Genomic DNA, 26,480 nt, shown 5'->3' with positions numbered 1-26,480 from the left:
GCACAGATCATCGTGAATGATTATGATGTGGTAGGCATCACAGAGACATGGCTGCAGGGGGTTCAGGACTGGCAGTTAAACATCCAAGGATATACAACCTATCGAAAAGACAGGGAGGTGGGCCGAGGGGGTGGGGTTGCCTTGTTAGTTAAGAACAAAATTAAATCTATGGCACTAAACGACATAGGGTCGGATGATGTGGAGTCTGTGTGGGTAGAATTGAGGAACCACAAAGGCAAAAAAACCATAATGGGAGTTATGTACAGACCGCCTAACAGTGGTCAGGACCAGGGGCGCAACATGTACCGGGAAATAGAAAAGGCATGTCAGAAAGGCAAGGTCACAGTGATCATGGGGGACTTCAATATGCAGGTGGATTGGGTAAATAATGTAGCCAGTGGATCCAAAGAAAAGGAATTCATGGAATGCTTACAAGATGGCTTTTTGGAACAGCTTGTCATGGAGCCCACAAGGGAGCAGGCTATTCTGGACCTAGTGCTATGTAATGAACCAGACTTTATTAAAGATCTTAAAGTAAGGGAACACTTAGGAAGCAGCGATCATAATATGGTTGAGTTCAGTCTGCAGTTTGAAAGAGAGAAGGCAAAATCGGATGTAATGGTGTTACAGTTAAATAAAGGTAATTACGAGGGCATGAGAGAGGAACTGGTGAAAATCAACTGGAAGCAGACCCTAGCAGGGAAGACAGTAGAGCAAAAATGGCAGGAGTTTGTATGCATAATTGAGGACACTGTACAGAGGTTCATCCCCAAGAAAAGAAAGATTATCCAGGGAGGGATTAGACAGCCATGGCTGACAAAGGAGGTCAGGAAATGTATCAAAGAAAAAGAGAGATCCTATAAAGTGGCCAAAAGCACCGGGAAATCAGAAGATTGGGAAGGCTACAAAAACAAACAGAGGTTAACAAAGAGACAAATAAGGAAGGAGAGGATCAAATATGAAGGCAGGCTAGCCAGTAATATAAGAAATGATAGTAAAAGTTTCTTTCAATACATAAGAAACAAACGTCAGGCCAAAGTAGACATTGGGCCAATTCAAACTGATTCTGGAAGGCTAGTGATGGGAGATGAGGAAATGGCTGGAGAACTTAATAAGTACTTTGCGTCTGTCTTCACAGTGGAAGACGTTAGTAATATCCCAAAAATTATAAAGGGTCAGGGGGCTGAGTTGAGTATGGTTGCCATTACAAAAGAGATGGTGCTAAAAAAGCTAAAAGGTCTTAAAATTGACAAATCTGGCCCCGATGGGCTACATCCTAGAGTTCTGAGGGAGGTGGCTGAAGAAATAGCGGAAGCGTTGGTTGAGATCTTTCAAAAATCACTGGAGTCAGGGAAAGTCCCGGACGATTGGAAGATCGCTGTTGTAACCCCCTTGTTCAAGAAAGGATCAAGACAAAAGATGGAAAATTATAGGCCAATTAGCCTAACCTCGGTTGATGGTAAAATTCTAGAATTGATCGTTAAGGATGAGATTTCTAATTTCTTGGAAGAGCAGGGTCGGATTAGAACAAGTCAACATGGATTTAGTAAGGGGAGGTCGTGCCTGACGAACCTGTTAGAATTCTTTGAGGAGGTGACAAGTAGGTTAGACCAGGGAAACCCAGTGGATGTGGTCTATCTGGATTTCCAAAAGGCCTTTGATAAGGTGCCACACAGGAGGCTGCTGAGTAAGGTGAGGGCCCATGGTGTTCGAGGTGAGCTACTGGCATGGGTTGAGGATTGGCTGTCTGACAGAAGGCAGAGAGTTGGGATAAAAGGTTCTTTTTCGGAATGGCAGCCGGTGACCAGCGGTGTCCCACAGGGTTCAGTGTTGTGGCCGCAGCTGTTCACCATATATATTAATGATCTGGATGAAGGGACTGGGGGCATTCTAGCGAAGTTTGCTGATGATACGAAGTTAGGTGGTCAGGCAGGTAGTGCTGAGGAAGTGGGGAGGCTGCAGAAGGATCTAGACAGTTTGGGAGAGTGGTGCAGGAAATGGCTGATGCATTTCAACGTGAGAAAATGTGAGGTCTTGCACTTTGGAAAAAAGAATCCAAGCATAGACTACTTTCTAAACGGTGAGAAAATTCATAATGCCAAAGTACAAAGGGATCTGGGAGTGCTAGTCGAGGATTCCCTAAAGGTAAACATGCAGGTTGAATCCGTGATTAAGAAAGCGAATGCTATGTTGTCATTTATCTCAAGAGGGTTGGAATATAAAAGCAGCGATGTGCTACTGAGCCTTTATAAGGCTCTGGTTAGGCCCCATTTGGAGTACTGTGTCCAGTTTTGGGCCCCACATCTCAGGAAGGACATACTGGCACTGGAGCGTGTCCAGCGGAGATTCACACGGATGATCCCTGGAATGGCGGGTCTAGCATATGAGGAACGGCTGGCGTTCCTGGGATTGTATTCATTGGAGTTCAGAAGGTTAAGGGGAGATCTAATAGAAACTTACAAGATAATACATGGCTTAGAAAGGATGGACGCAAAGAAACTGTTTCCGTTAGGCGAGGAGTCGAGGACCCGTGGGCACAGCCTTAGAATTAGAGGGGGTAAATTCAAAACAGAAATGCGGAGACATTTCTTCAGCCAGAGAGTGGTGGGCCTGTGGAATTCATTGCCGCAGAGTGCAGTGGAGGCCGGGACGCTAAATGGCTTCAAGGCAGAGATAGATAAATTCTTGATGTCGCGAGGAATTAAGGGCTATGGGGAGAATGCTGGGAGGTGGAGTTGAAATGCCCATCAGCCATGATTGAATGGCGGAGTGGACTCGATGGGCCGAATGGCCTTACTTCCACTCCTATGTCTTATGGTCTTATGGTCTTAATTAAATAATGCCCTTCACCTGTATATCCTAACAATAGTTTTTCTTTCCTTTTTCCTGTTGTCGACAGAAGCTAGCCTGATGAAGACGCTTGTGCGATGCAATGGAAGAAGCTGAGAGCTGCTGTGCGACCCACCTGAGTAATAATCCACCATGTCATGCAGAGATGGGACAGTGAGCCGAGGGGAAATGTAGAACCAGCCATTTGGCAAGCGATTGATGCGGTAGTGTTTGATGGAATCCCACGATGCGTTGTTGGACCGTCGGATTGACAATGAGTACGAACCTGCGAGAACAAGAGGGGAACATGTACATTGAGAGCTGTGGGAAAGGGATGTGTAGGGGAATGAGCAGGACTTCCACCATATTCCTTTCCCCAATCATCCAATCTGTAATTGGAAAAAGAAAAACAGGGAGAGGCAAGGGTCACGCGGACGCAAAACGTCAACTCTGTTTCTCTCTCCACAAATGCTGCCCGACTTGCTGAGTTTATCCAACACTTGCTGTTTAGATTTTAGGAATTTAAGAGCATTGGTTTAACAATTCTCTCCAAAAGGCTGCACTTCCTACAACATAGAATTGCATCGGTGCCACACAGCCGAGGCTATTGTATCCAAGCCTTGAAAGCACAGCATTCTGACAGAGAAGCAATCTTGCTTGCACTAACCCGAACAGGTACTTTCATCTGATTTAGCCCTTAAAATTCCAATATCTCAATGGTATGGTTGGAAAAATAGAAAGGTAATTTATTATCTAAAATGGAGAGAAACCTCAGAGTGCTCTGGTGTAGAGGGATCTGGGTGTCCTTGCACAAGAATCGCAGTAAACTAGCACGCAGGTACAGTAGGTATTGAGGAAGGCAAATGGAATTTTGGCATTTATAGCTAAAGGAATAGAGTAGGAAAGTAGGGAAGTGTTGCTGCAACTGTACAAGGCATTGGTGAGACTGCACCTTGAGTGTTGTGCACAGTTTTGGCTCCGTTACCTGAGGAGGGATGTGGCTGCATTCGAGGCAGTTCAGAGGAGGTTCTCTAGGTTGATTCCAGAGATGAGGGGTTTGTCGTACGAAGAGAGATTAGAACAGTTTAGCCCTACTCTCTCAGCAGTTTAGAAGAATGAGAGGAGATCTAATTGAGGTATTTAAGATGATAAAAGGCATTGACAAAGTAGACGTAGAGCGGCTGCTTCCTCTTGTGGGGCAATCTAAAAGGAGAGGTTATAGCTTTAGGATAAGGATGAGGAAATGAGGTGAGGAGAAATTACTTCTCTCAAAGGGTTGTGAATCTGTGGAATTCACTCCCCCAGAGTGCAGTGGGTGCCGGGACAGTGAGTAAATTTAAGCAGGAGATAGACAGATTTTTCATTAGTAATGGGTTGAAGGGTTATGGAAAACAGACATGAAAGTGGAGTGGAGGCCGAGAGGAGATCAGCCTTGATCGTCTTGGGGGGGGAAGAGGTAATTAAGTTGGGTGAAATGAAGGGGTAGGAAGATCGGGGGCTACCTTTAAAAATGGCGCCCCAATCCGCTCGTCAGTGCAGGAAATGACTAAAGTGCGGCCTAAATACCGTTGAATAGCGGGGGGTCTTTAGCGCCGAGAAACGCCGTGCTGGATGCACAGGAAACCGGACTCTGAAATACTTTCGTTGGATCGCACCCAAAGATTTTAATTTGCATCATGACTCATTTTCAACAAACTGCTTCCCTGCCCAAACATTGAAATAGTGGCGGTAATCCTGCTGCAGCAGTCGAAGGGTTAATGGGTTTCTCTCAGAGACTTTGAGAGGGTAAATATGTTGTGGCACTCGATAGCAAGCATTGAAAGTCAAGAGGGGCCGACTACAGAAGGTGGTCGGTGGAAGCAGCTTCCTGTCACCAACTCCGTGTTTGATGACATACGAACGGTGCCACCTGTTTAATGGTGTGAGGTCTCACAGGTGCAACCACTCAAACTGATAAACACCCAGCAACCGGCTTCTAAGCTACAGAACTTTTATCTGGCTTCCTTTCTTTATCATCTCTAGAGGACGCGGGGAACATCTTCACACTTCAATTTGCGGACAAGATTTAAAGACTTCCTGGGTTTTTTTTGTTGATTCCTAATTGCTTTCTTTTGAATATTTTAATAGCATTACGGATTTTAAAATGCTTCCGGGGTAACAATTGCAACTGGGTTGAATCATTAGAAGAAATACTCTGACAATTGTTACATTTTAATCCTCAAATTGCTGAATAAATAGAAACTTGTGACGTCAAACAGAGAATGAGGTTGCTCATGTCTTCTACAGATTAGATTCGGCATTTATGCTATGATCTTTGATTACCCACTTAATCATGAGGAGCTGTTAATTCAGCAGTTTAAGGATTGGTCACTTTAGAGCTGTTAATTCAGCAAAGGATTGCTGCTCACTATGTAATTCAGATGAAGCTGTTAATTCAGCAGAGTAATAATTACTGCTCACGCCTTTATTCAACAGAGTAAGGATTACTCGGTGTGTGAGCCACAGGGAGCAAAAATAGATGAGATGAGGATATATTTTGTGAGCACTGCCTGCTGTTGTGATCTGGAATGCAATACCCTGAAAGGGAACATTCAATAGTAACTTTAAAAAGAAAACCCGTTCACTTCCATTGACGGCAGGCAGCCTGGAGGGCTCCCGCTCGGGAATAGGAATTTAGGACCTTTAACGCCCGGTCCTGGGGGCAACGGAGGCTGAAAAGGCTGTAAGAAGGCACAGGGAGGAGAAACGTCCAAGTTTGGGAGAAAAACGGCCGTGAAAAAGGGGATTAATGGAAGTCCGGTGGGGAGTGAAAACGCCAGCGCAGGAATTGTAAGGAAAGCGGAGGCTGGAGCACCAGGGGAGGCCGCATCGCTCACAGCAGAAGAGATGCCCAAGGTGATGGCTGTGGAACTTGAAAAACAGTTCACAAAACACATGGAAGCGATGAAGAAGGAAATGGGGGCGGTATTGAAAGTGCTGGTGGAGGAGGCGATTGCCCCGGTGAGGGTGGTGGTATCAAGCGCAGTGGCGGAGGTGCGGGAGCAGGGTGAGATGCTGAAGGGAGTGGAAGAGGCATTGTCGCAGCACAGTGATCAACTCACCTCGATGGCGAAGGAGTTGTGGAGGGTGATAGAGACCAACTGCGAGCCAAAATGGAAGACCTGGAAAACAGATCCAGGCGACAGAATCTGAGGATTGCGAGTCTGCCTGAAGGGGTGGAAGGCCCCGAGGCTGACTGAGTTATTTTGCCACGATGTTGGCGAAGCTATCGGGGGAGGGGGACGATCCCTCCCGATATGAACTGGATCTGGCTCAGCGGTCGTGGAGGCCTGTACCAAAGGCGAGTGAGCCGCCAAGAATAGTAACTCTGTGTTTACATAGGTATAGCGTGAAGGAAAAAGTCCTGTGCTGGGCTAAGCAGAAGCGGGTGGTGCAGTGGGCTGGAGCTGGTATACGTGTATACCAGGACTTTACAGTGGAGCTGGCGAGGAGGCGGGCTGCCTTCAGCCGGGTGAAGAAGGCACTGTACATCAGCAAGGTGCAGTGCGGCATTGTATATCCAGCTAAATTGAGGGTGACCCTTTACTATTTGTTGGTGGGGTGTAAATTCTGAAGAAAATGTGAAAATGGAGGATAAAAATACTTATATAAAAAGGATTACTCGCTATGTAACTGTTTATTCAGCAGGGTAAGGATTACTCGGTGTGTAACTGTTTATTCAGCAGGGTAAGGATTACTCGGTGTGTAACTGTTTATTCAGCAGGGTAAGGATTACTCGCTGTGTAACTGTTTATTCAGCAGGGTAAGGATTACTCGCTGTGTAACTGTTTATTCAGCAGGGTAAGGATTACTCGCTGTGTAACTGTTTATTCAGCAGGGTAAGGATTACTCGCTATGTAACTGTTTATTCAGCAGGGTAAGGATTACTCGCTATGTAACTGTTTATTCAGCAGGGTAAGGATTACTCAGTGTGTAACTGTTTATTCAGCAGGGTAAGGATTACTCGCTATGTAACTGTTTATTCAGCAGGGTAAGGATTACTCGGTGTGTAACTGTTTATTCAGCAGGGTAAGGATTACTCAGTGTGTAACTGTTTATTCAGCAGGGTAAGGATTACTCGCTGTGTAACTGTTTATTCAGCAGGGTAAGGATTAGTCGGTGATAAAATTCCTACAGTGCAGAAGGAGGCCATTCGGCCCATCAAGTCTGCACTGACCCTTAGCCTGGTAGTGCCAGGGTCCTGGGTGTCAGAGGGAGAGCCAGGGTGCCACACTGTCCTGTCACCGACCACCCAGGGATCTCCAATGGCCTGGGAGGTCCCCCCCCCCCCCCCCCGTGTTTGTATGGAGCAATACAAAACGGCACCCGGTCGAGGGGTGGGGAAAATCAGGAAATGGGATCTCCCTGGAGAGAATCACGTTTCCCGATTCTCTCTGGATTTTCCACCCTTGTTGCTGATCCCACGCACGGCTGGTGCGGGGTGAAAATCTCCTCCACGGTTTTGAACTGTTTATTCAGCAGGGCAAGGATTACGTAGACTGTAACTCTTTATTCAGAAGGGTAACTACGGGGTGTAACTTTGGAGTTCTTCACTTCAGTGGAACAACAGTTTAAACTAAGTTGTGGCCAATGTAGCAACATCTTTGTCCTTTGCTTAATATTTACTCACGGTTAACAGTGAAGTGTGATAAATATCATCACAGTTGGGCTGACCACAGCAGCAGCTTAATTTAATTAACTCCTAGCCAGTTTCACATGCAAGTTATTTCCATTAGCTTATCTTACTGCTGGCTTGGGTATTTACTATTTATAGACTCATCACCTGACGAGATACCTTCTGTATTAATTCTGAACTAATTATTGAGACCTAAAAGTTTCCCCTGCACATGGTATAAATTTCTCTCTAGTCATTTTATTTTGAAAGAATAGTACATTGTTCTAATTATCATTGAGGGTTGGCACAACTCTAAGAGAGAAAGACTTGCTCTTATATAGTTTCTTTCACAACCACAGAATGCTCACAACTACAGTAGTATTCCCGAGGGATGGTCACTGTGGTAATGTGGAGAATGCTTTAGTTTATATCCAGCAAACCCCTGCAAACAGCTATGTGAGAATGAGAGATAGACATTTTTTTTTAATATTGTGTGTTTTGAGGAATAAATATAGGCCGAGACACCAGGAATAACTTCCCTGTTTTTCTTTGAAGTATTGTTTCAGGATCTTTTACATACACCAAAGGGGAAAGATGGGATTTTGCTTTAATGTCTCTCAAAAGACGATGGGCGGAATTCTCTGGGGCTGGTTTAGCTCACTTGGCTAAACCGCTGGCTTTTAAAGCAGACCAAGCAGGCCAGCAGCACGGTTCGATTCCCGTACCAGCCTCCCCGGACAGGCGGCGGAATGTGGTGACTAGGGGCTTTTCACAGTAACTTCATTGAAGCCTACTCGTGACAATAAAGCGATTTTCATTTCATTTCATTTTCTGCCCCGCCGCAGCTGTTTTCTATTCCGGCGTGCCGGGCAGCGGGTTTCTCCGTCCCGGCATCCGGCCAATGGGGTTTCCCATTGTGGGCAGCCTCACGCTGCCGGGAAACTCCGACGGCGTGAGTGCGCTGCCGGCGAAACGGAGCATCCCGCCGACGGAGAATCCAGCCCTAAATGTGTGACGGTGCAGTTATCCGCCAAGCACTGGAACGGGTCTGACAGATCTGCTCAAATCCTGATAGTAAAAATTGAAGCTCACCATCTTCTGGCACAAAGTCGAGGGCCAGAATCCTCCAGCCTTTGGGTTTGCCTGGTCACGTCGGCACTGCACCCCCCCACCCTTGGGTTTCCAATGGGAAATCCCATTGACCAGTGGCTGGAAGAGAGAATCTCGCCATCAGTGAATAGCGCTCTGCCAAGAAACATGCGGCTGGGGGAGCGGAGAATCCCACCCAAGGGTTCTACCAACTGAACACCAGCTGACAATCTCATTACTACCAAGGCCTCACTGATCAATTCAATGACGGATTTTGAAGCATCGAGAAAATGTAGAAGAATATTAAAGCCTTGGGGATAACTTGCAAGAAATTCTAGGAGCAGAGAATAATCAAACAGCGATATTTTTAATTAGTGGGTTTTAATATTTTACAGATGTCATGATAATATTTGTTCACTTTTACCTTATGGTCTGATTTCTGGGTCTGATTTGTTTGTTTTTATAAACTTAGAGTTCCCAATTCATTTTTTTCCAATTAAGGGGCAATTTAGCGTGGCCAATCCACCTACCCTGCACATCTTTTGGGCTGTGGGGGTGAAACCCACGCAAACACGGGGAGAATGTGCAAACTCCACACGGACAGTGACCCAGAGCCGGGATCGAACCTGGGATCTCGGCGCCGTGAGGCAGCAGGGCTAACCCACTGCACCACTGTGCTGCCATCTGATTTGTTTGTTGCGTAGGGTTTTTTAAAATTGGTAGTAAACATAAGCGAGGGATAAATAAATAGCCTTTGAAAATGTTTCTCTCGCAGTCATTTTGCAAATCTTTCATACCTGACATAAAATAATTAATTCCCCCCCCCCCACCCACCCCACTCGTTTCTGTTCGAGAGTTTTGCTTTACAGATTGCAATCTTCAAGACATCAGTGACACCACATTTATACCTCTACCATTCTGCTTTACTACGCAAGTATGAGACTTCTGTCTTGATAATAAACACTCACAACCTTGTTGCCATTTACATCTTTTGTCTTAATTTAGTTTTAATATTTCCACGTGCCATGGGTTCCAGTTAGCTCCAGTGACTAGCGTGTGTTATTCAGAATAATTCCCATTCCAAAACTCTCAAACAGAAACAGAAACATTCCTGTTGAGGTAGGATTGGGACCTGCCATCTCTCCATGCCCCTGAGAGTGGGACGCAGGAAGCATGGCCTGTCGATCCTACTCCGCCATTCCATACAGTCATGGCCAACCTTGTGCTTTGACTCCATTTTCCCACCTGCTCCCCCTATCCCTCAACTCACCAAATATCTGTCCATCCCAGCCTTCAATGTATTCAGCAACGGAGCATTCAGACCTCTCTGGGGGTAGAGAATTCCAAAGATTCACAACCCTTTTGAGTGAAGCAATCTCTTCCCATCTCTTGATTTCTCCTCATCTTAGCGCTTCGATGATCAGCCCCCTTACCCTGAGAGGGAGCCGCTGTGTTTTAGATTCCCCGACCAACAGAAACAGTCTCTTAGCGATAAGGTAGGCAAATAGAGTTGCACTCAAGGATCGGCCATGGGTTTTAGTGGGAGGCATAGCAGATTCGAAAGGCTGTATGACCAACTCCCCCTATTTCCTGTGTCTTACGTTCTGCCTAATTTAACATTTAAAGGAATTGAAGATCGCACCCGACTCGAATGGACATGAATTTTTTTCCCCCCGTTGCTTTACCTTTTCTGGTCTGACTTTCTCTGATCATGAAGGCTCCTGATCGGTTGCTGGGCAGCAGAAGCAGTTCCTCCGCTTTCTCTCTGCTGATGCCTTCAAACAGCCACCTGTGGGTGGGTGGGGGAGGTAGGTGCGGGCAGGGGAGGGGGAGGAAGAAAGAACAACGAAAGTGAGGTGGCGCAAAGAGCAGACGGTCAGTTTAATTCAGTCCTCACCAACTCTGTAATTTCCTGGGACCCGTACGCGATGGTGACGCTGCACGACACCAAAAGCCTGATGTGTTAGCACCCACGAGGAAATGCCCTGGTGTGCCCAAACAGCATGAGAAGGGACCGAGCGAGTAGGTGTTAACATAGCAAGACAGGCATTCATATAGTGCCTTTCATGATGTGCTTTAAAGTGACCTAAACTCTCGTGAAGCTTAGTCACCCTGGTGAAGAATAGCAGCAGCCAATTTGCGCAGTGTGGTAATGACCAGATCATCTGTTTTTGGTGTTGTTGGTTGCAAGCCAACGGCTGGTCAGGACCCCAGGGAGAATTCCCTTGCTCTGCAGTCCCATAAATGTGTGTACGTCCACAATGGGAGGGTCGACAGGGCTTCAGCTTTACTTCTTATTCGGGCAGCACGGTGACGCAGTGGTTAGCACTGCTGCCTCACGGCGCCGAGGACCCGGGTTCGATCCCGGCCCCGGGTCACTGTCCACGTGGGGTTTGCACGTTCTCCCAGTGTCTGCGTGGGTCTCACCCCCACAACCCAAAAAGATGAGCAGGGTGGGTGGGTTGGCCACGCCAAAATTGTCCCTTAATCGGAAAACATTTCCTTAGCCGAAAAGCCAGCGCGCCCAACCCCGCAACGCTCGCTCAGCGTAGCACGGGGTGTCAGCCAACATTACAGGCCCACTCCCCTGTCTTGGATCACGGACACAACCCCTTATCAGCTTTGGGGATGAGAGAAGTACCCATTGAGCCAAGACTGACATTTCGAAAGTGAAAGTTTGAGGAAACAAAGAAGAAGGCTGAACACTGGATGCTGCGGTGGAAAATGGAATAAGGCCTCGAAAGGCCATGACTTTCTCTCCTACACAACCACCAGTGGAAAGTGGAAACGGAAACTTTCATCCAGGAACTGCTTATTGCCACAGCAGAAGTAGAAATATAATTGCAGCCTAGGATATACGAAAGGTGAGGAATCATCTTTACCTGTGATACACCTTTGCCACATAGTTGCAAGGGATGTGACATTCTTTGCCAGTTGCCATGGACATTACTTTCCACCAATCACCTTCCCTACAATTTAACGGAAAGGAAAATCATTCAAAGGAAAGCACACTCGCGTTTTAATCAAGCCTGTTTTTTTTTGGAAGCGGCAGTTCAAAACTTTTTTCAGCTACAGATTTCCCCAGTGTCAGCACTGCTCATTTTCCACAGCCAACAGCGGAAACCTCTGTAAGCAATTTACTAAAATCGCACCTTGCATAGATTTAATAAAAATGCTCAAGGCCGCACTCCCTGTAGCCAGAAGCTGGATTTTGATAAATTCAAAATACTAAAAGGAGTCATTCTGGTTATGCAAATATAATAATCTTTATTAGTGTCACAAGTAGGTTTACATTAACACTGCAATGAAGTTACTATGAAAAGCCCCTAGTCACCACACTCCGGCGCCTGTTCGGGTACACTGTGGGAGAATTCAGAATGTCCAATTCACCTAACAGCACATCTTTCGGGACTTGTGGGAGGAAACCGGAGCACCCGGAGGAAACCCACGTAGACACGGGGAGAGCGTGCAGACTCCGCACAGACAGTGACCCAAGCTGGGACCCTGGTGCTGTGAAGCAACAGTGCTAACCACTGTGTTACCGTGCAGCCCAATTCCAGTCAGAATTGCTTGTCTGGTTGTGAATTTTCAACCAGTGTTTGTATTTCACCCCATGCATTTTTATTGTCAATAAAGAGTGCATTCATCATTTATATCCGTGATGATCCTCGCCCGACCCAGCGGGATGACCCAATTGACCCCCCCCCCACTCCCCCGAGGGCCTGAGCTCCCCTGCTGTGGGGCGGAGGCCTAACCGGTGGGACTCACTGAATCGGACAGATAAAAGCCGGCCAGGATTGGGTCCTAAATGAACCCCTAAATGAATGGTATCACTCAAAATAGCCAACAGTGGAATACATTGAGGCCTTGTTGCCAACTCTGGTCGTGGGCATTTCTGGAGGTGTTGTCACATGACCTTTCACCCCAAGAGCCCCGTCCCTAAGCTCCCGCCACCGGTCGCTGTATGCACCCATTATTGTGGCACACCAACATCCCCAGGTCAATTGTAAAGCAAACAGATTATTTATTATCACCCCGACTGGATTATTCTCAACCGTTAGTCAAATAGCCTTGCACAGAAATGCCCCCAAGGTATTTCCCCAGGATAGTTCAAGACATCCTTGATGGTGGTAAGTATGATTGCTGCTAATAACCCATGCAGCGTTCCTCAATCCAATGAGGTCCAGGAAGGTCAGTTTGGCAAAATTCCTAGATGGATTAATTACTGTAGATACTGCCGTAGACAGGAACGAGAAAGGGGGGGGGGGTCGCCTTTGATGTTTACACCACAATTTTTATTGGTGACCGGCCCTTGTAGGTTTCATGATTGTCTCTGGTAGGACGGCATGTGGCGCAGTGGTTAGCACTGGGGCTGCGGCGCTGAGGACCCGGGTTTGAATCCCGGCCCCGGGTCACTGTCCGTGTGGAGTTTGCACATTCTCCCCGTGTCTGCGTGCGTTTCACCCCACAACCCAAAGATGTGCAGGTTAGGTGGATTGGCCACGCTAAAATTGCCCCTTAATTGGAAAAACTAGTAATTGGGTACTCTAAAGTTATTTTAAAAAATGATTCTCTCTGGTTGGAGGCCAGACTTTTGGGATTTTACACGGCACCGGAAAACCGATCAACGAAACGACTCGGCTACGTTCTCAAGCTGCACCCGACGTTAAAAGCAGGTCCGTCGTAGATTCACATGTAGTGACACTTACTCGCTAATAACACTCAGCCTCTCGCCCACACTAATAACCGGCTCAGAATCAGACGACGACGGGTAATTGTACAGTGCCACCACCAGCATAACTTTGCTGATATCTAGAAAAAGAAAACATATTTTTGAAAACATTAGAAACCTTAACAAAGTCAGGATTTGTCGAAAGGTGTTAACCACTGGAAGGCGGCCATTCATCCCACAGTGCCAATATCAGATCTTAGAATGAGTTATTCAATTCGTCCAGCGTAACCTTGCAATTTTTAAAAAATCTGATTCGCTTGTGAAATTTTCCAGCTGCCGCTGCCGTTGTGCATTCCAGACCACAGTAACCTTGTGTAAAAAAATGTATTCTCTTCATCTCTCCCTCTTTTTTTTTGTGCCAAGCGCCTCAACCCTGTGATCTATGGTTATCAGCCTGCCTGCCTGCCAGTGTGATGGGCCACCAATTGCACGAGAGACTAGTTGCTACACAAAAGTTAGGCTTTAATAAGCTAGAACTTAGCCCTGCGGTTGTCTACAATAAAATGGACGACCGCCTGGCGTTCCGACTATTTATCCCTCGGTATGGAGGCGTGGTTAACTCAGCCTCTCGACCAATCGGAGAGCTGTCACATGACTGGTCTCAACCAATCGGTCGAGAGGCACATGACCGACCAGGGCCAATGGTAAGCCGGTGTTCTGCACCAATGGCAGACAGTTATGCAAATCATATCACCACACAGTGGAAGCTGTTTCTCCCTCACAACTGTTTCAAAAACCCCTCACAATTTTAAACGCCTCCATTAAATATCTCCATAACCTTCTCACTCTCAGGACAGCAATCCCAACTTGCCTACCAGTAAATCTAGATGTGTTTTCCTCCAGGGCCTTGACATCCGTTCCACAGCATGATGCAGAGAATTGGACGCAGGGCTCCAACTGAGGCCTCACCAATGACTCAGAAACGCTAACAACATTTCTGTTCGTGAAGCCTATATCCATAAAGCCGTGTGCTTTTCTTTCAGAAAATATTTTATCGAGGCATTTATAATTTTAACAAGCCGTATGCTTTTTTTTTAAACAACTTTATCAACTTGACATAGTTTGTGCATGGTTCACTAGTGTGTTCGAACCATCCACCTTAAGAAACGACCATTTTGCATGACAAATGAAAGGGACTAGGCTCACGCTGCCTTTACTAGACGGGAATGCTTGCTCGTTCACTGGAGCGTGATGGAAAATTTCAAGAACTAGCTGCCACACACTATTATTTTAAAAAATAAGATTCGCGTCAGCTTTTTCCATTGACTTGTTAATATCTGATAGTTGAGGTTAAGCGTGTTTTAGGGCTTCTGGCACAGGTCTCATATCTGGCTAAGAGGTGATTGATAACCGTATCAGCGATGTTTCAGATCTGAGCAACAGGGCGCGAGCTGAAATGTGGAGCTGGAAAATCCGATGGCAACGCTCTTGTTGTTGGCAGCTCACAGTCATGCCATTATTCCGGACCAGAGCCGTACTTCTCCATTCTATCCTGCCTACAGACCACCCTGCTATAAACGGCCTGCATCTGTGTTCCAATTCTATGTACGATCTCCCTGCAAAGGTAACACAACAGTGGTCAGGAGGGGGCATCCTCCCTCCCCCCACCCTTCCTCCTCTCTCTCTCTCCCACCCTTCCCCTCCCTCCCATCCCCATCCTTCCTCTGCCAACAAATAGTACACCTCACCTGTCGCGAGCTGGTTGACTGGATCTGATGGGATCACGGTCATGGTTTGACGGCGGGACTTGCTTGGTCGGCTGCCCATAACTTTCAGACCGGCGAACTGGTTTTCAATGTGTTGGATAGGAGAGGCTGTGAGGACGAAGGAAAAGCAGATGAGAGCTTGTGGTTCAGTGAGAAAGATCCACGTAGAATGCGCACGCGTGAGCCCGGTCAGTCAGTGCACACAGGGTGGGTCCTGATGTCGACCCCACCCCCTCTCACATATCCATCTCCCAACACTATTCCAGAACAGTGACCAGGTTCTAATATTCTCCACCTTTGCCATTCAACCATCAAAGAACAAAGAAAAGTACAGCACAGGAACAGACCCTTCGGCCCTCCAGTCCTGTGCCGATCCTGATCCCCTAACTAAAACAAAAGCCTTTTGCCCTTACTCAGTTGTTCAGTTACCCCGCCATCAGTATCCTGGGGATTATCATTGACTAGAAACATAAGCGGAGAGCTGAACATCCTGATATATTTTATGATGGGACAACCAGGAGAAGGCCACTGGTCTTTGAGCTGTTTTCCCTGATATAGCCGGCGATATTTGTTTGCAGAGTTTAGCAATCCTTCATGGTGCACCAAGAATGCGGCTTATTTCTATATATCACACAAGCTCATTCACATAGTTACGCACTCACCCATACATCTGGTCCGTAGGTGATACCGTGTTAAGTATGAGAGCAATGCAACTTGAAGCATCCCAAACAAGTAAAAGAGCGGCAGTAAGTCACCGTGATATCTGATTGACAAAGTCCCCCATTCTCTGTTTTCCCTTGGTGCCACTCATTTGTTTGAAAGCCTCAAAGTGCTGTCCTGTTGTGAGTTACTATTTAGCTGGAGAGAACACGCAGGAGTCTTTCTCCGAATAGTCTCTGGAAAGGATCCAAGACAAATATTCGGTGAAATATTGATTTTAACATCTTGCCATGAACTCATTTGCCGGTTTTATACAAACCTCATTCCTACTGCCTACCAGCTCCATGAGTCTAAGCTGTCTCTTTTTCTCTTTCATCTTTCTCCTAGTGGTATTAAATTCACTCGCAAACCCGTTCACCTAATTCCGTTGATATCTTTGATTCTAAAACTGACTGACTGTTCAATTAAAAGCAAATTAAGGTGCCCAATTATTTTTTTTCCCCAATTAGGTATAACTTGGCCAATCCACCTACCCTGCACATCTTTGGGTTGTGGGGTGAGACATGGGGAGTTTAATTTGCGAGCGGAGAGGAAACATTTAGCTACATTTGCAGCCTATAAACACGCTATGGGAGGGATTTACCAGCCAACCCGCCACATGTTTATCGGCGGCGGGGACCCCACGCCAGCGCCCTTCGTCGCCGGGCGCCCCGGAATCGATGGGACCGGAATGTCCCATCGATGTGAACAGCCTGTAAAATCCGCCACAAATGTATGAAGTTAAATTTGGATACATTTTTTTTATTTTTTTATTTATTTTTTATTTTTTATTTTTTTTATAAATTTAGATTACCCAATTATTTTTTCCAATTAAGGGGCAATTTAGCGTGGCCAATCCATCTACTCTGCACATTTTTGGGTTGTGGGGGCGAAACCCACGCAGACACGGGGAGAATGTGCAAACTCCACACAGACAGTGACCCAGAGCCGGGATCGAACCTGGGACCTCAGCGCTGTGAGGCGGTTGTGCTAACCACTTGGCCACCATGCTGCCCATAAATTTGGATACATACCCATCTACAGATTCTAGGGGGACAATAGCATCATGGTAACATTTTTTTTTTTTTTTTTTTTTTTTAAATTTAGATTAGCCAATTATTTTTTTTTTTTTCCAATTAAGGGGCAATTTAGCGTGGCCAATCCACCTACTCTGCACATTTTTGGGTTGTGGGGGCGAAACCCACGCAGACACGGGGAGAACGTGCAAAGCATCATGGTAACATTACAGGACTAGTAATCCAGAGGCCCAGACACTGCTCTGGGTCTCGGCAGCCAGGGACATTTAAATACAATACAATTAAATTAATAAATCCAGAACAAATTGCTATTCTCATTAAAATATTACAGAGAAGGTTTACCAGATTAATACCTGGAATGGGCGGGTAGTCTTATGAGGAAAGGTTGGACAGGCACCCGCTGGAGTTTGGTAGAGTAAGAGGCGACTTGATTGAAACACACAAGATCCTGAGGGGTATTGACAGGGTGCATGTGGAGAGGATGTTTCCTCTTGTGGGAGAATCTAGAACTAGTGGATACTGTTTAAAAGTAAGCAGTCGCCCATTGAAGGTAGAGGTGAGGAAAAGCTTTCACTCTCAGAGGGCTGTGAGACTTAGTAATTCTCTTCCTCAAAAGGTGGCCAGGGCAGTGGCTTTGAATATCTTTAAGGCAGAGCGAGATCGATTCATGGTGAGCAAGTGGGGTAAAGGTTATGGGGGGAGGTGGGAATGTGAAGTTGAGGTTAAAATCAGAAGCGACATGACATTATTGAATGACGGAGCAGATTCCGAGTGGTTTACAGGCCTTCTGCTTCACCTAATTCGTACGTTTGTAAAAACGATCATGAAAATTCCTGATCGGTAATAAAAATCCACCTGGTTCATTCATGCCCGTTGGCGGAGGGCGTGTGCTGCCCTTACCTTGTCTGGTACCTAACTCCAGAGCCACAGCAATGCTGTTGACTCTTCTCTGCCTTCTGAAATGGGCCAGCAAGCCAATCCGTTGTATCAAACCGCTGCAGAAACTGTGGGTGCCTACACCACATGGACATCAAACAGTTCAAGCAGGTGGCTCACCACCATCTGCTCGAGGGCAATTGACGCTGGATATGCCAGCAGTTCTCAAATCCCACAGACCCCTTAAAAATAAATTTCTGGTAGAGTAGAGTAGGAGGGAAAATATGGCGGGTAGTACGGGTGGGAGGGGAGCGGGCTTGTGCAATACGGTACGATGGAAGTATTGAAAGTACGTGGATGTTTGCACATTTTTGCCTTTTTTGTTTCCTTTCTGATGATGTCTGTAACTGTTTATAAAGTCAAAAGCTACCTCAATAAAATTGTTTATTAAAAAAAATAAAAAAAAATTTCTAATATTTTGGGCGGGATTCTCCGCTGGCGTGATTCTCCGTTTTGCCGGCAGCCCGGGGGTTTCCCGACGGCGTGGGGCTGCCCCACAACGGGAAACCCCATTGACCGGCCGGCGTAACGGGGAATCCCGCCGGCGGTTCGATGCTGAAAAGTGGCGTAGCGGGGCGGAGAATCCAGCCCTTCAAAGCACCAATAGCAATGGGAATAAGAAAGGCATTCATTTTAAGGCTAGGTCATTGTGACATGGAGCCAGGTGGTTTTCCTTATTAACTCCACCTCCAATGGACTTTAAAGTGTCCTTCTTAAAGAAATTAGATTTTGAGGCTTCAAAGAAAATGGTCGCTTTAAAACACAATGGCAGTAGCAGAGTAATAGATTGCACCCACTTCATTGGTGAAGCAGCCTGTCCACTTACGTACCCCTGAGGAGTGCCAAAGGAGATTTACCAACGCACAAATCTACCCTTCTGCAATTTTGTTCTAGCTTGTGCCAATACACAGCATCATGCACAGCGATGCATCAGCTATCCCTGGAAACTCGGCTGCATTGGCCCACACCAAACACTAGGGTCACGTGTTTGACTAGTGTGTGTGTGTGGTTTTCCATTTCTTGCACTTTACATCTTTTCTTCGTCTGAACTACGCAAAAACTTCTTGTAACAGTGTGGCAGCTCATCCTGCCAGCTGACAGATTTAGAAATCCATGGCCATTACGGGGAGCCGGTGGCATAGTGGTATTGCCACTGGACTAGCAATCCAGAAACCCAGGATAATGATCTGGGGACCTGGGTTCAATTCCCACCACGGCAGATGATGGAATTTAAACTCTATAAAATATCTGGAATTAAAAGTCCAGCGCTGACCATTGTTGATTGTCGTAAAAACCCATCTGGTTCATTAATGCACTTTAGGGAAGGAAATCTGCCGTCTTTACCTGGTCTGGCCTACATGTAACTCTAGACCTACAGCAATGTGGTTGACTCTTAACTGCCCTCTCAAGGGCAATTAATGATGGGCAATAAATGCTGGCACAGCCAGCGACGCCAGTGTCCCATGAACAAATAAAAAAAATTAGCTGTCTTAAAATTACATCGGAATCATAAGAACATGTGAAGCAACAATGCAAATCTTAGTAAGGGCGAAGTAAGAGGTTGCTTGTATGCTGCTTTCTGTAGGTACGGTTAATTTGCAATTTCAGTTGTTTTGTCCTTAAATTATTTTGAAAATTACGTGTGCTGAAATGCTGTTATGTTGGATCTGCCTCAGACATACGCAGTTCAGGACAGTGCAGGGAGAACTACATTGTCAGAATTTCCATCTTGCAGGTGAGGGTTCTCTCACCCAGACATAAAAGATTCCGAGGGGTTAAAATAGGAGGGGTGTTGCCCCCAGTCTCTTGGTCAATATTCACCCCTCAACCAACATCAATATAAAATAGTTTATCGGATTATTATCGCGTGGTGTTTGTGCGATCGTGCTGTGTACAAATTGGCTGCCCTGTTCCCCACCTTGCAACCACGATTATAATTCAAGAAACAGATTGGTTGTAAAGTCTTTTTAGAAGTTGTGAAATGTGCAGTGGAAATGCAAGTTCTCTCTAGTGCTGGGCGAAGAGTGCTCTGCCTCTCTTCAATGTTATGAAACGACTTGCAAACGACATGAAGCCAGTCCCGAGCACGGTGGACCAACAGTCACAGAGTAGATACAAATAAAAATTGAGCGGTTGCACACTCTCACAAGTAAACTGTTGCACAATTAAGGACTGCTCAAGGTACATATAGAGACGCCATGCATAAAAGATGTGTGCCCATGTGCAGGCAAGCACATTGCTCCACACACACACACACACGCACGGAGGCACACACAGCACAGACTGGCATGTGTTAGACACCCATTTACGGACTGACATAGACAGAAGGCTGATAGGTACAGACGTGTATGTCGGCAACAAGTGAAGTACAGAATGAGGGGGAGCGTGAAAACAGGACTGAAGCCTGCCGGTAATATGACATACCCCCATAAAGGATTGCAGTCTGGAACATTAACTGAGCAATAATTAATACTTAATCTGCATGTTTTAAATATATAATAGCAAAGAGAGCAAAATGGTGGATACAATACTTCAAAATTGAGTCATATATTAAGCCAATGTGGATATGATTGGGTTTCTGCAATCACACATTTATCTAGATACATTAATGTAATAAAGCATCTGAAAATACTTCACAAAACAAAATAAAACATTGCAAAATAAAATATGACTCTGAGAAATATTAGGTCAGGTGACCAAAAGCTTGGCCAATGAGGTAATTTTTAAAAATGTGCGGCTAGGGGCAGCACGGTGGCCTAGTGGTTAGCACAACCGCCTCACGGCGCTGAGGTCCCAGGTTCGATCCCGGCTCTGGGTCACTGTCCGTGTGGAGTTTGTACATTCTCCCCGTGTCTGCGTGGGTTTCGCCCCCACAACCCAAAAATGTGCAGAGTAGGTGGATTGGCCATGCTAAATTGCCCCTTAATAGAAAAAATAATTGGGTAATCTAAATTTATTTAAAAAAAATTTTTTTAAATGTGCCGGCTTAAGGCAGATGAGAGAGTTAGAGAGGCGGGGGGAGGGGGCAGGAAGGATATTCCAGAGTTTGGGAACCGAGGCAACTAAAGATGCTGAAAGTCCAGAATTAGAGGTATGCACATATCTCAGAAAGTTGTGGGGTTGGAGGAGAAGATCGAAGTAGGGAGGAGTAAGGCCACGGAAGGATTTGAAATCAAAGATGGGAATTTTAAAATCCAAATTTTGGTTGGCCGAACATAGGTCAATGAGCAGAGGGATAATGCTTGAACAGGATTTGGAGCGAATAAGGACACAGGATGAACTCCAGTTTACATGTGGAAGACCCACCAGGAGTGCATTGGAATGCTCAAGTCTAGAGGTAACAAAAGGAATGGGTGAGGGATTCATCATCATCATAGACCAGTTAACACACAACTTTAAATTCTGATCCATTAGGACCATGTGGTGAACCTTCAGGTTCCTAAAGGGCCATTCACTATGCGTAAACTAAATAGGAGAAGTCCTGAAAGGCTATCTGAATTCTTGAGCAGAATGCTGGGGGACACCAATCTGAATTGAGATCCTTAAAGTTGGCACTTTCCAGCATGGATCAGAGGAACAAAGGCCATGGCTGATTCCTACCCTCCTGACACAGTACACCCCCCACCCCCACCCCCACCCCTCACCCAACCCTTCACCACCGCCACCGCCACCAGATATCAAGGCCAATCACAATGCACTAATTACAGCTTCATCGGTCTCAGCCATAGCCTGCGAACCGAGCAGAGGGCTTTCCTTGGTGGGTTGGGCGCAGGAGAAGACGAGAGAGGGATGTCATGGGCTAGAAATTGAAATATCATTCAATGTCACCCTGGCGACATTTTTCTAAGTGGGGAGAATCCCACACTTGATAGTTATGGATATAACATAGTCACTAATACGTCCAGTCGAGAATTCAGGAGAGAAGTCTTTACCCAGAGCTTGATTAGAATGTGGTACCTGCCACCACGTGGAACAGTCAAATCAAACAGCATCTACCATCACAATGGAAACCGGATAGGTGCAAGAGGAAGAATGGATTATGCTGATAAGGTTGGATTACCTCAGATAGGAAGGGACTCATGTGGAGCATAATCACTGATGTAGACAAGTTGAACGGAATGACCTGTTTCTTGGCTGTCCATTCTGTGTCGTTCAATTATTCCAGATTCGTCATGGCAAGTAAAGAAAATATATAAGCAGCTAATCGGGTGAGAATCCGAACAATTTGGCGGTTACCATCAAATTCTCATCGAAAACTTATTGTTTAGGAGTTGAGAGAAAAAAAAATCAGCCGATGCACAGTGATAAGAGCACTTTGAGTAGAAAAGAGACTTTCTTTTTCTCTCCCTTCCCTCAGTCTTTCTGAGTAAGCTCAAAATATGATTGGGAGGATGTACCTAACCACAGCTTATTGTACAACCCAAACCAAGTTTCCAACCGCAGTGAGCTGCCTGATCAGCTCAGGCAGATGCAACATTGGCAACCAGGTGAATAAACTCTGGTCTCAGCTTATGTGAGGGTCTCCCCCACCCCTCACTTGCATCAGCAAACCCACGCATCGAAACCCCTCAGTCTTAACCTCCTGGCATTAAAAGCAGGCTTGATGCCCTGCTAAAGGGGAGTGCAGCTGACACTATAATGTAGCTCTCTCTACCTTACAGCCACCATTCTGGTCTGATTCAACAAAGGAGCCTTGAAACAAAGAGAAATCGTAATGCTGCAACTTGAAGTGCAAATTTGTTTGTACCGTAATCAGGTCAGGGAAGGCTCTGTACGTTTATGGTTGAGGCAGTAGCAGAGTTACTGCAGGGCACACGTAAAGGGAAAATGTTGGCAAGTCATGTTTGTATGTCAATGCTTAGGTACCTGTAGCAGCAAACTAAAAAATGACGCGAATTTACAACACAGACGTTCAAATATCCATTTCACAATGAAATATACCTGACACAACTGAAAAGTAAAGACAGCAACATCGACTTGGCAAATGTTGGTTCCCATGTCGAATTGTTTTAAGTATTGATAAATAGAAAATGGGGGCGATTGTGTGACGAAAAGACATGAATCAAGTCTTTCCTTTTGCTGTCAAACTTTCTACGAATTCTACTGCAAAGAAGGAGGCCATTCAGCCCATTGTATCTGTGTCAGCTCTTTGAAAGAACTATCCAAATAGCCCCACTACCTTGCTCTATCTGCCATAGACTTGCGTATGTCTCCTCTTCAAATGGCTGCCTAATTCCCCATAGGAAGCTGCCACTAAATCTGCTCCTGCCCTTCAAGCAATGCAGTCCAGATCTCAATAACTTGTTCTGTTCAAAAAAAATGTCCTTATCTCTCACCCCCCCCCCCCCCCCCCCCCAAAAAAAACAGTCTAGGTACTTTGTCAAGAAATTGCAGAATGTCAACAAATTCTGGGCTACCAGAGATTGGCATGAACGAGCGGACGCAAATCCAGAGCAACAACAGGATTTCAGGATGAGAGAAGAAGAACAGTGATGGAAAAACCCAATTCTCATCTTCAGAATACCAGACAAGTGCAGCAGGAGTAAAGACAGTGCAATCACCCTTTATGAAACATAACACCAGTCTGCACTTACTGAAATTGGTGGTGGTGATGGGGAGGGGGGGGGGGGGGGGGCAGAGGGTGCAGATTTGGAGACCAATTACAGAAGGAAGCAAGAGTAGAGATGATGAGAGACAACTGAGAAAATAGCTAAATAGAAAAGAGGAGGATAAATTCCTGAAATGTGTGTCGATTGAATATTAATTGTGTTTCATTGTATGCAAGTCGTAGGCTTAATTAGGGATTCACTGGAGTCCCTATAATTAAACACAGACTAAGGCAGTGGTTGTGGGGTTAGGAGGTGTACGCTGGTAATGTGCAGCTCTGTGAATAAATATAAAAATGTGTAAAGATTGGCTCCAGTTCTGTCCTTCACCCACTGACATTCTGGAGGAGAACCGTGTACACGGGAGCATATTTGACAAGTATGTTTTTAGCTGAATGAAGAAGGAAGTAATACAGGATGTAGTTCAGGGGACCAAAGTGGGGTGATTCGGAGCTCGTTTCAGTGGCGGAGAGTTTGAGAGAACAGTCTTTCTCTTATTCAAATTGTGCCATGGGCTTTCAAACCTCGGCGCTAGTATAAATGTACCTTAGCAATGATGTACTTGGATAACAAAGAGCCATAGCCCCAATTAGTTGGCACCTAAGACTTCACCTTGTCTTTCTGAGTTGGTCCTCCTGCCGCTAAGTGGACAGGTTAACCCTTTGAGTGCTGAAGGAAAATGTTACTTTTCCAGATACAGCGTTTCCAGGATATTCCAAAATTGCCCGCGTTTCTGATATGTTCATTAATTGGAATTTAGGATAATGTTGACCGAGTTAAGGTTTTTGATTGATTAGCCTGGAGGGAATGAAGCAGAACACTGGGTTCCAAATGTATTTTTGCAGCAGTTCCGAAAATATTCTCTCAAAGTGCTCTGCTCTGTTCTGTTTCCATTTCACGTGCTGAAGCCTAAGTAAAGTTTATTTTAAAGAAATGCACCTTGTGCAACAGCTTGGTCCTGTTGATCTCTCCGTCTGCTGGACTCTATCCAGGTTTCTCAATATTTATGTTAGCAGATTCCAAAAGTGAATCATAGAATTCACAGTGCAGAAGGAGGCCATTCGGCCCATCGAGTCTGCACCAGCCCTTGGAAAGAGCACTCTACTTAAGCCTGCACCGCCACCTTATCCCTGTAAACCCACCTAACCTTTTTGGACACTAAGGGCAATTTAGCATGGCCTTGCCACCTAACCGGCACATCTTTGGACTTGTGGGAGGAAACCGGAGCAACCGGAGGAAACCCACGCAGGCAGGCGGAGAACGTGCAGACCCCGCACAGACATTGACCCAAGCCGGGAATCGAACCCGGGTTCCTGGCGCTGTGAAGCAACAGTGCTAGCCGCTGTGCTACCGTGCCGCCCAACTCGACTCTCAGCGACCAACAAAACAGAAAACAACACCCTCCTCCTCATTCTGTAAGAGGTGTGAGGAGGCTCTTCTGGAACTCTCTAACTTAGTCTTAACCACTTGCCTTGCGATAACTGGAAGTTGTAAAGTATAGTTGAGTTCGGTTCGAGGCACTCTAACCCATGTGAGCCAGAACTGTACATCATGGTGGACGATTTTATATCTTGCGCGAACCATAAAAGTGTGAGTTGTTGTCAACCATACTGAAATAGTGGAGAGCTTAAAACTTGGGCACCACTAAATTCAAGCACTCTACCCCACACTGTAACAACTTTGTGTGAGGCTGTCACAAAACTCAATGCCCAGCAGTAAAGCACATCTTTGCTCAATTATGTAACTTTGGGCAATGACCAGTATGGCATGAAGAGAATCTGTTTCCCCTTGGTCGGCACCACTTCCCCACCAATGCTCTCTGGAAACCTCATGCAAGCACACAAACTGTTTTACATAGAGTTAGGGCTGAGCACACCGTCGGGGCAGAGTAGAGGAGGGCTTTGCCCTGGGTCTAAGTACACTACATCTAAACTGGGAGGGGAATGTGTGAAATGGATTCCGCCATCACTCACATAGAGTCATAGAGTCGTAGATGTTTACAGCATGGAACCAGGCCCTTCGGCCCTGCTTGTCCAGTTTTTATCACTAAGCTATGCCCTCAGGCCGATAGACAAAAACTTATAGCAAAGCTAAAAGACGCTTTGATATCAGAGACGCATAAATTAAAAGAGAACTTGACTTATTTTCTACACCTCCGCCTTCCGTTTCATTCTTGTTCCAGGTAAAATATGGAATGTCTGATACTTACAGCATTGTCTCTCCACTTCCCGGAGGCAAGTGATCTCTTCTCTACCGGATAATTTTCTCCCAAAGATTTCACCCGTGTCACCAGCCGGAGCAAACAAGGTCCAACAATCTAGTTAATCCAATAAACCGCCTCCTGGGGTGATGAAGGCAGGACGTTGATGTATTCCTGAATCTTAAGACAGCCTTCGTTGTGACCGTGCGAAGAGTGTGTTCAGCGAATAGTTAAGGGAGAATGAGTCAGTATGCAGCTGTTGCTGCTGGGGGTGTCTCCAGAGTGTGCAGTGCTGTATGATGACGTGCCGGGTTAGAGAGCCAGCATTTATATGACTGGCATGTGCCTGACATCTCGTTCTTTGTTATAGTTTCCTGTGACGTTCAACCTTCAGCGTGTCCAATAAATGGTTCCTGTTTACGCTTGTGTTTTGCACAATAACATTTGCTGGCTGTTTAATGGTTGTTTATTGCTTGCCACAAGCCACCTTTAGTTATCATTAACAGTTTGAATGACGCAATTGAGTATATTGTGGGAGGGATTTAATATTTTACATTAAGGCATATTTTTCCCTCCAATTCTCTGAATGGCTGGTTTAACTCACTGTGCTAAATCGCTGGCTTTTAAAGCAGACCAAGGCAGGCCAGCAGCACGGTTCAATTCCTGTACCAGCCCCCCCCCCCCCCCCCCCCTCCTGAACAGGCGCCGGAATGTGGCGACTAGGGGCTTTTCACAGTAACTTCATTGAAGCCTACTCGCGACAATAAGCGATTTTCATTGTTGCAGTATCGGGTACAATGCAGCAATTCATCATTCCTTAATTCACCATTAAAAACCCATGATCTCCACCACCTGTAATGACAAGAGCAGCAGATGCTCAAGAACACCACCACCCCTAAGTACCCTGGATTTCTATGATATCTTTAATGCCGTTCACAATTATTCAAAGGAAATTGACATCCAGCCATACTTAGGAATATTAAGGTTGATGA

At 45.9% G+C, this 26,480-nt stretch overlaps 1 protein-coding gene across 1 annotated transcript in view; it reads right to left on the bottom strand.

Moving 5' to 3' along the window:
• Nucleotides 1-25,780, bottom strand: part of LOC119969680 (src-like-adapter 2) — a 31,218-nt gene extending 5,438 nt beyond the window's left edge. Inside the window, exons 1-6 of the mRNA XM_038803639.1 lie at nucleotides 25,498-25,780; nucleotides 14,993-15,118; nucleotides 13,282-13,384; nucleotides 11,455-11,541; nucleotides 10,258-10,361; nucleotides 2,966-3,115 (exon numbers count right to left, since the gene is read on the bottom strand). Coding sequence (XP_038659567.1) covers nucleotides 2,966-3,115; nucleotides 10,258-10,361; nucleotides 11,455-11,541; nucleotides 13,282-13,384; nucleotides 14,993-15,071 — 523 coding nt within the window. The 5' untranslated portion in view covers nucleotides 15,072-15,118; nucleotides 25,498-25,780. The remainder of the gene's footprint in view (nucleotides 1-2,965; nucleotides 3,116-10,257; nucleotides 10,362-11,454; nucleotides 11,542-13,281; nucleotides 13,385-14,992; nucleotides 15,119-25,497) is intronic.
• Between the last annotated feature and the right edge of the window lie 700 nt (nucleotides 25,781-26,480).

The sequence above is a fragment of the Scyliorhinus canicula genome, chromosome 7, assembly GCF_902713615.1.
Source record: "Scyliorhinus canicula chromosome 7, sScyCan1.1, whole genome shotgun sequence".
Taxonomy (NCBI): domain Eukaryota; kingdom Metazoa; phylum Chordata; class Chondrichthyes; order Carcharhiniformes; family Scyliorhinidae; genus Scyliorhinus; species Scyliorhinus canicula.
This window is presented reverse-complemented; position numbering and strand designations above follow the sequence as displayed.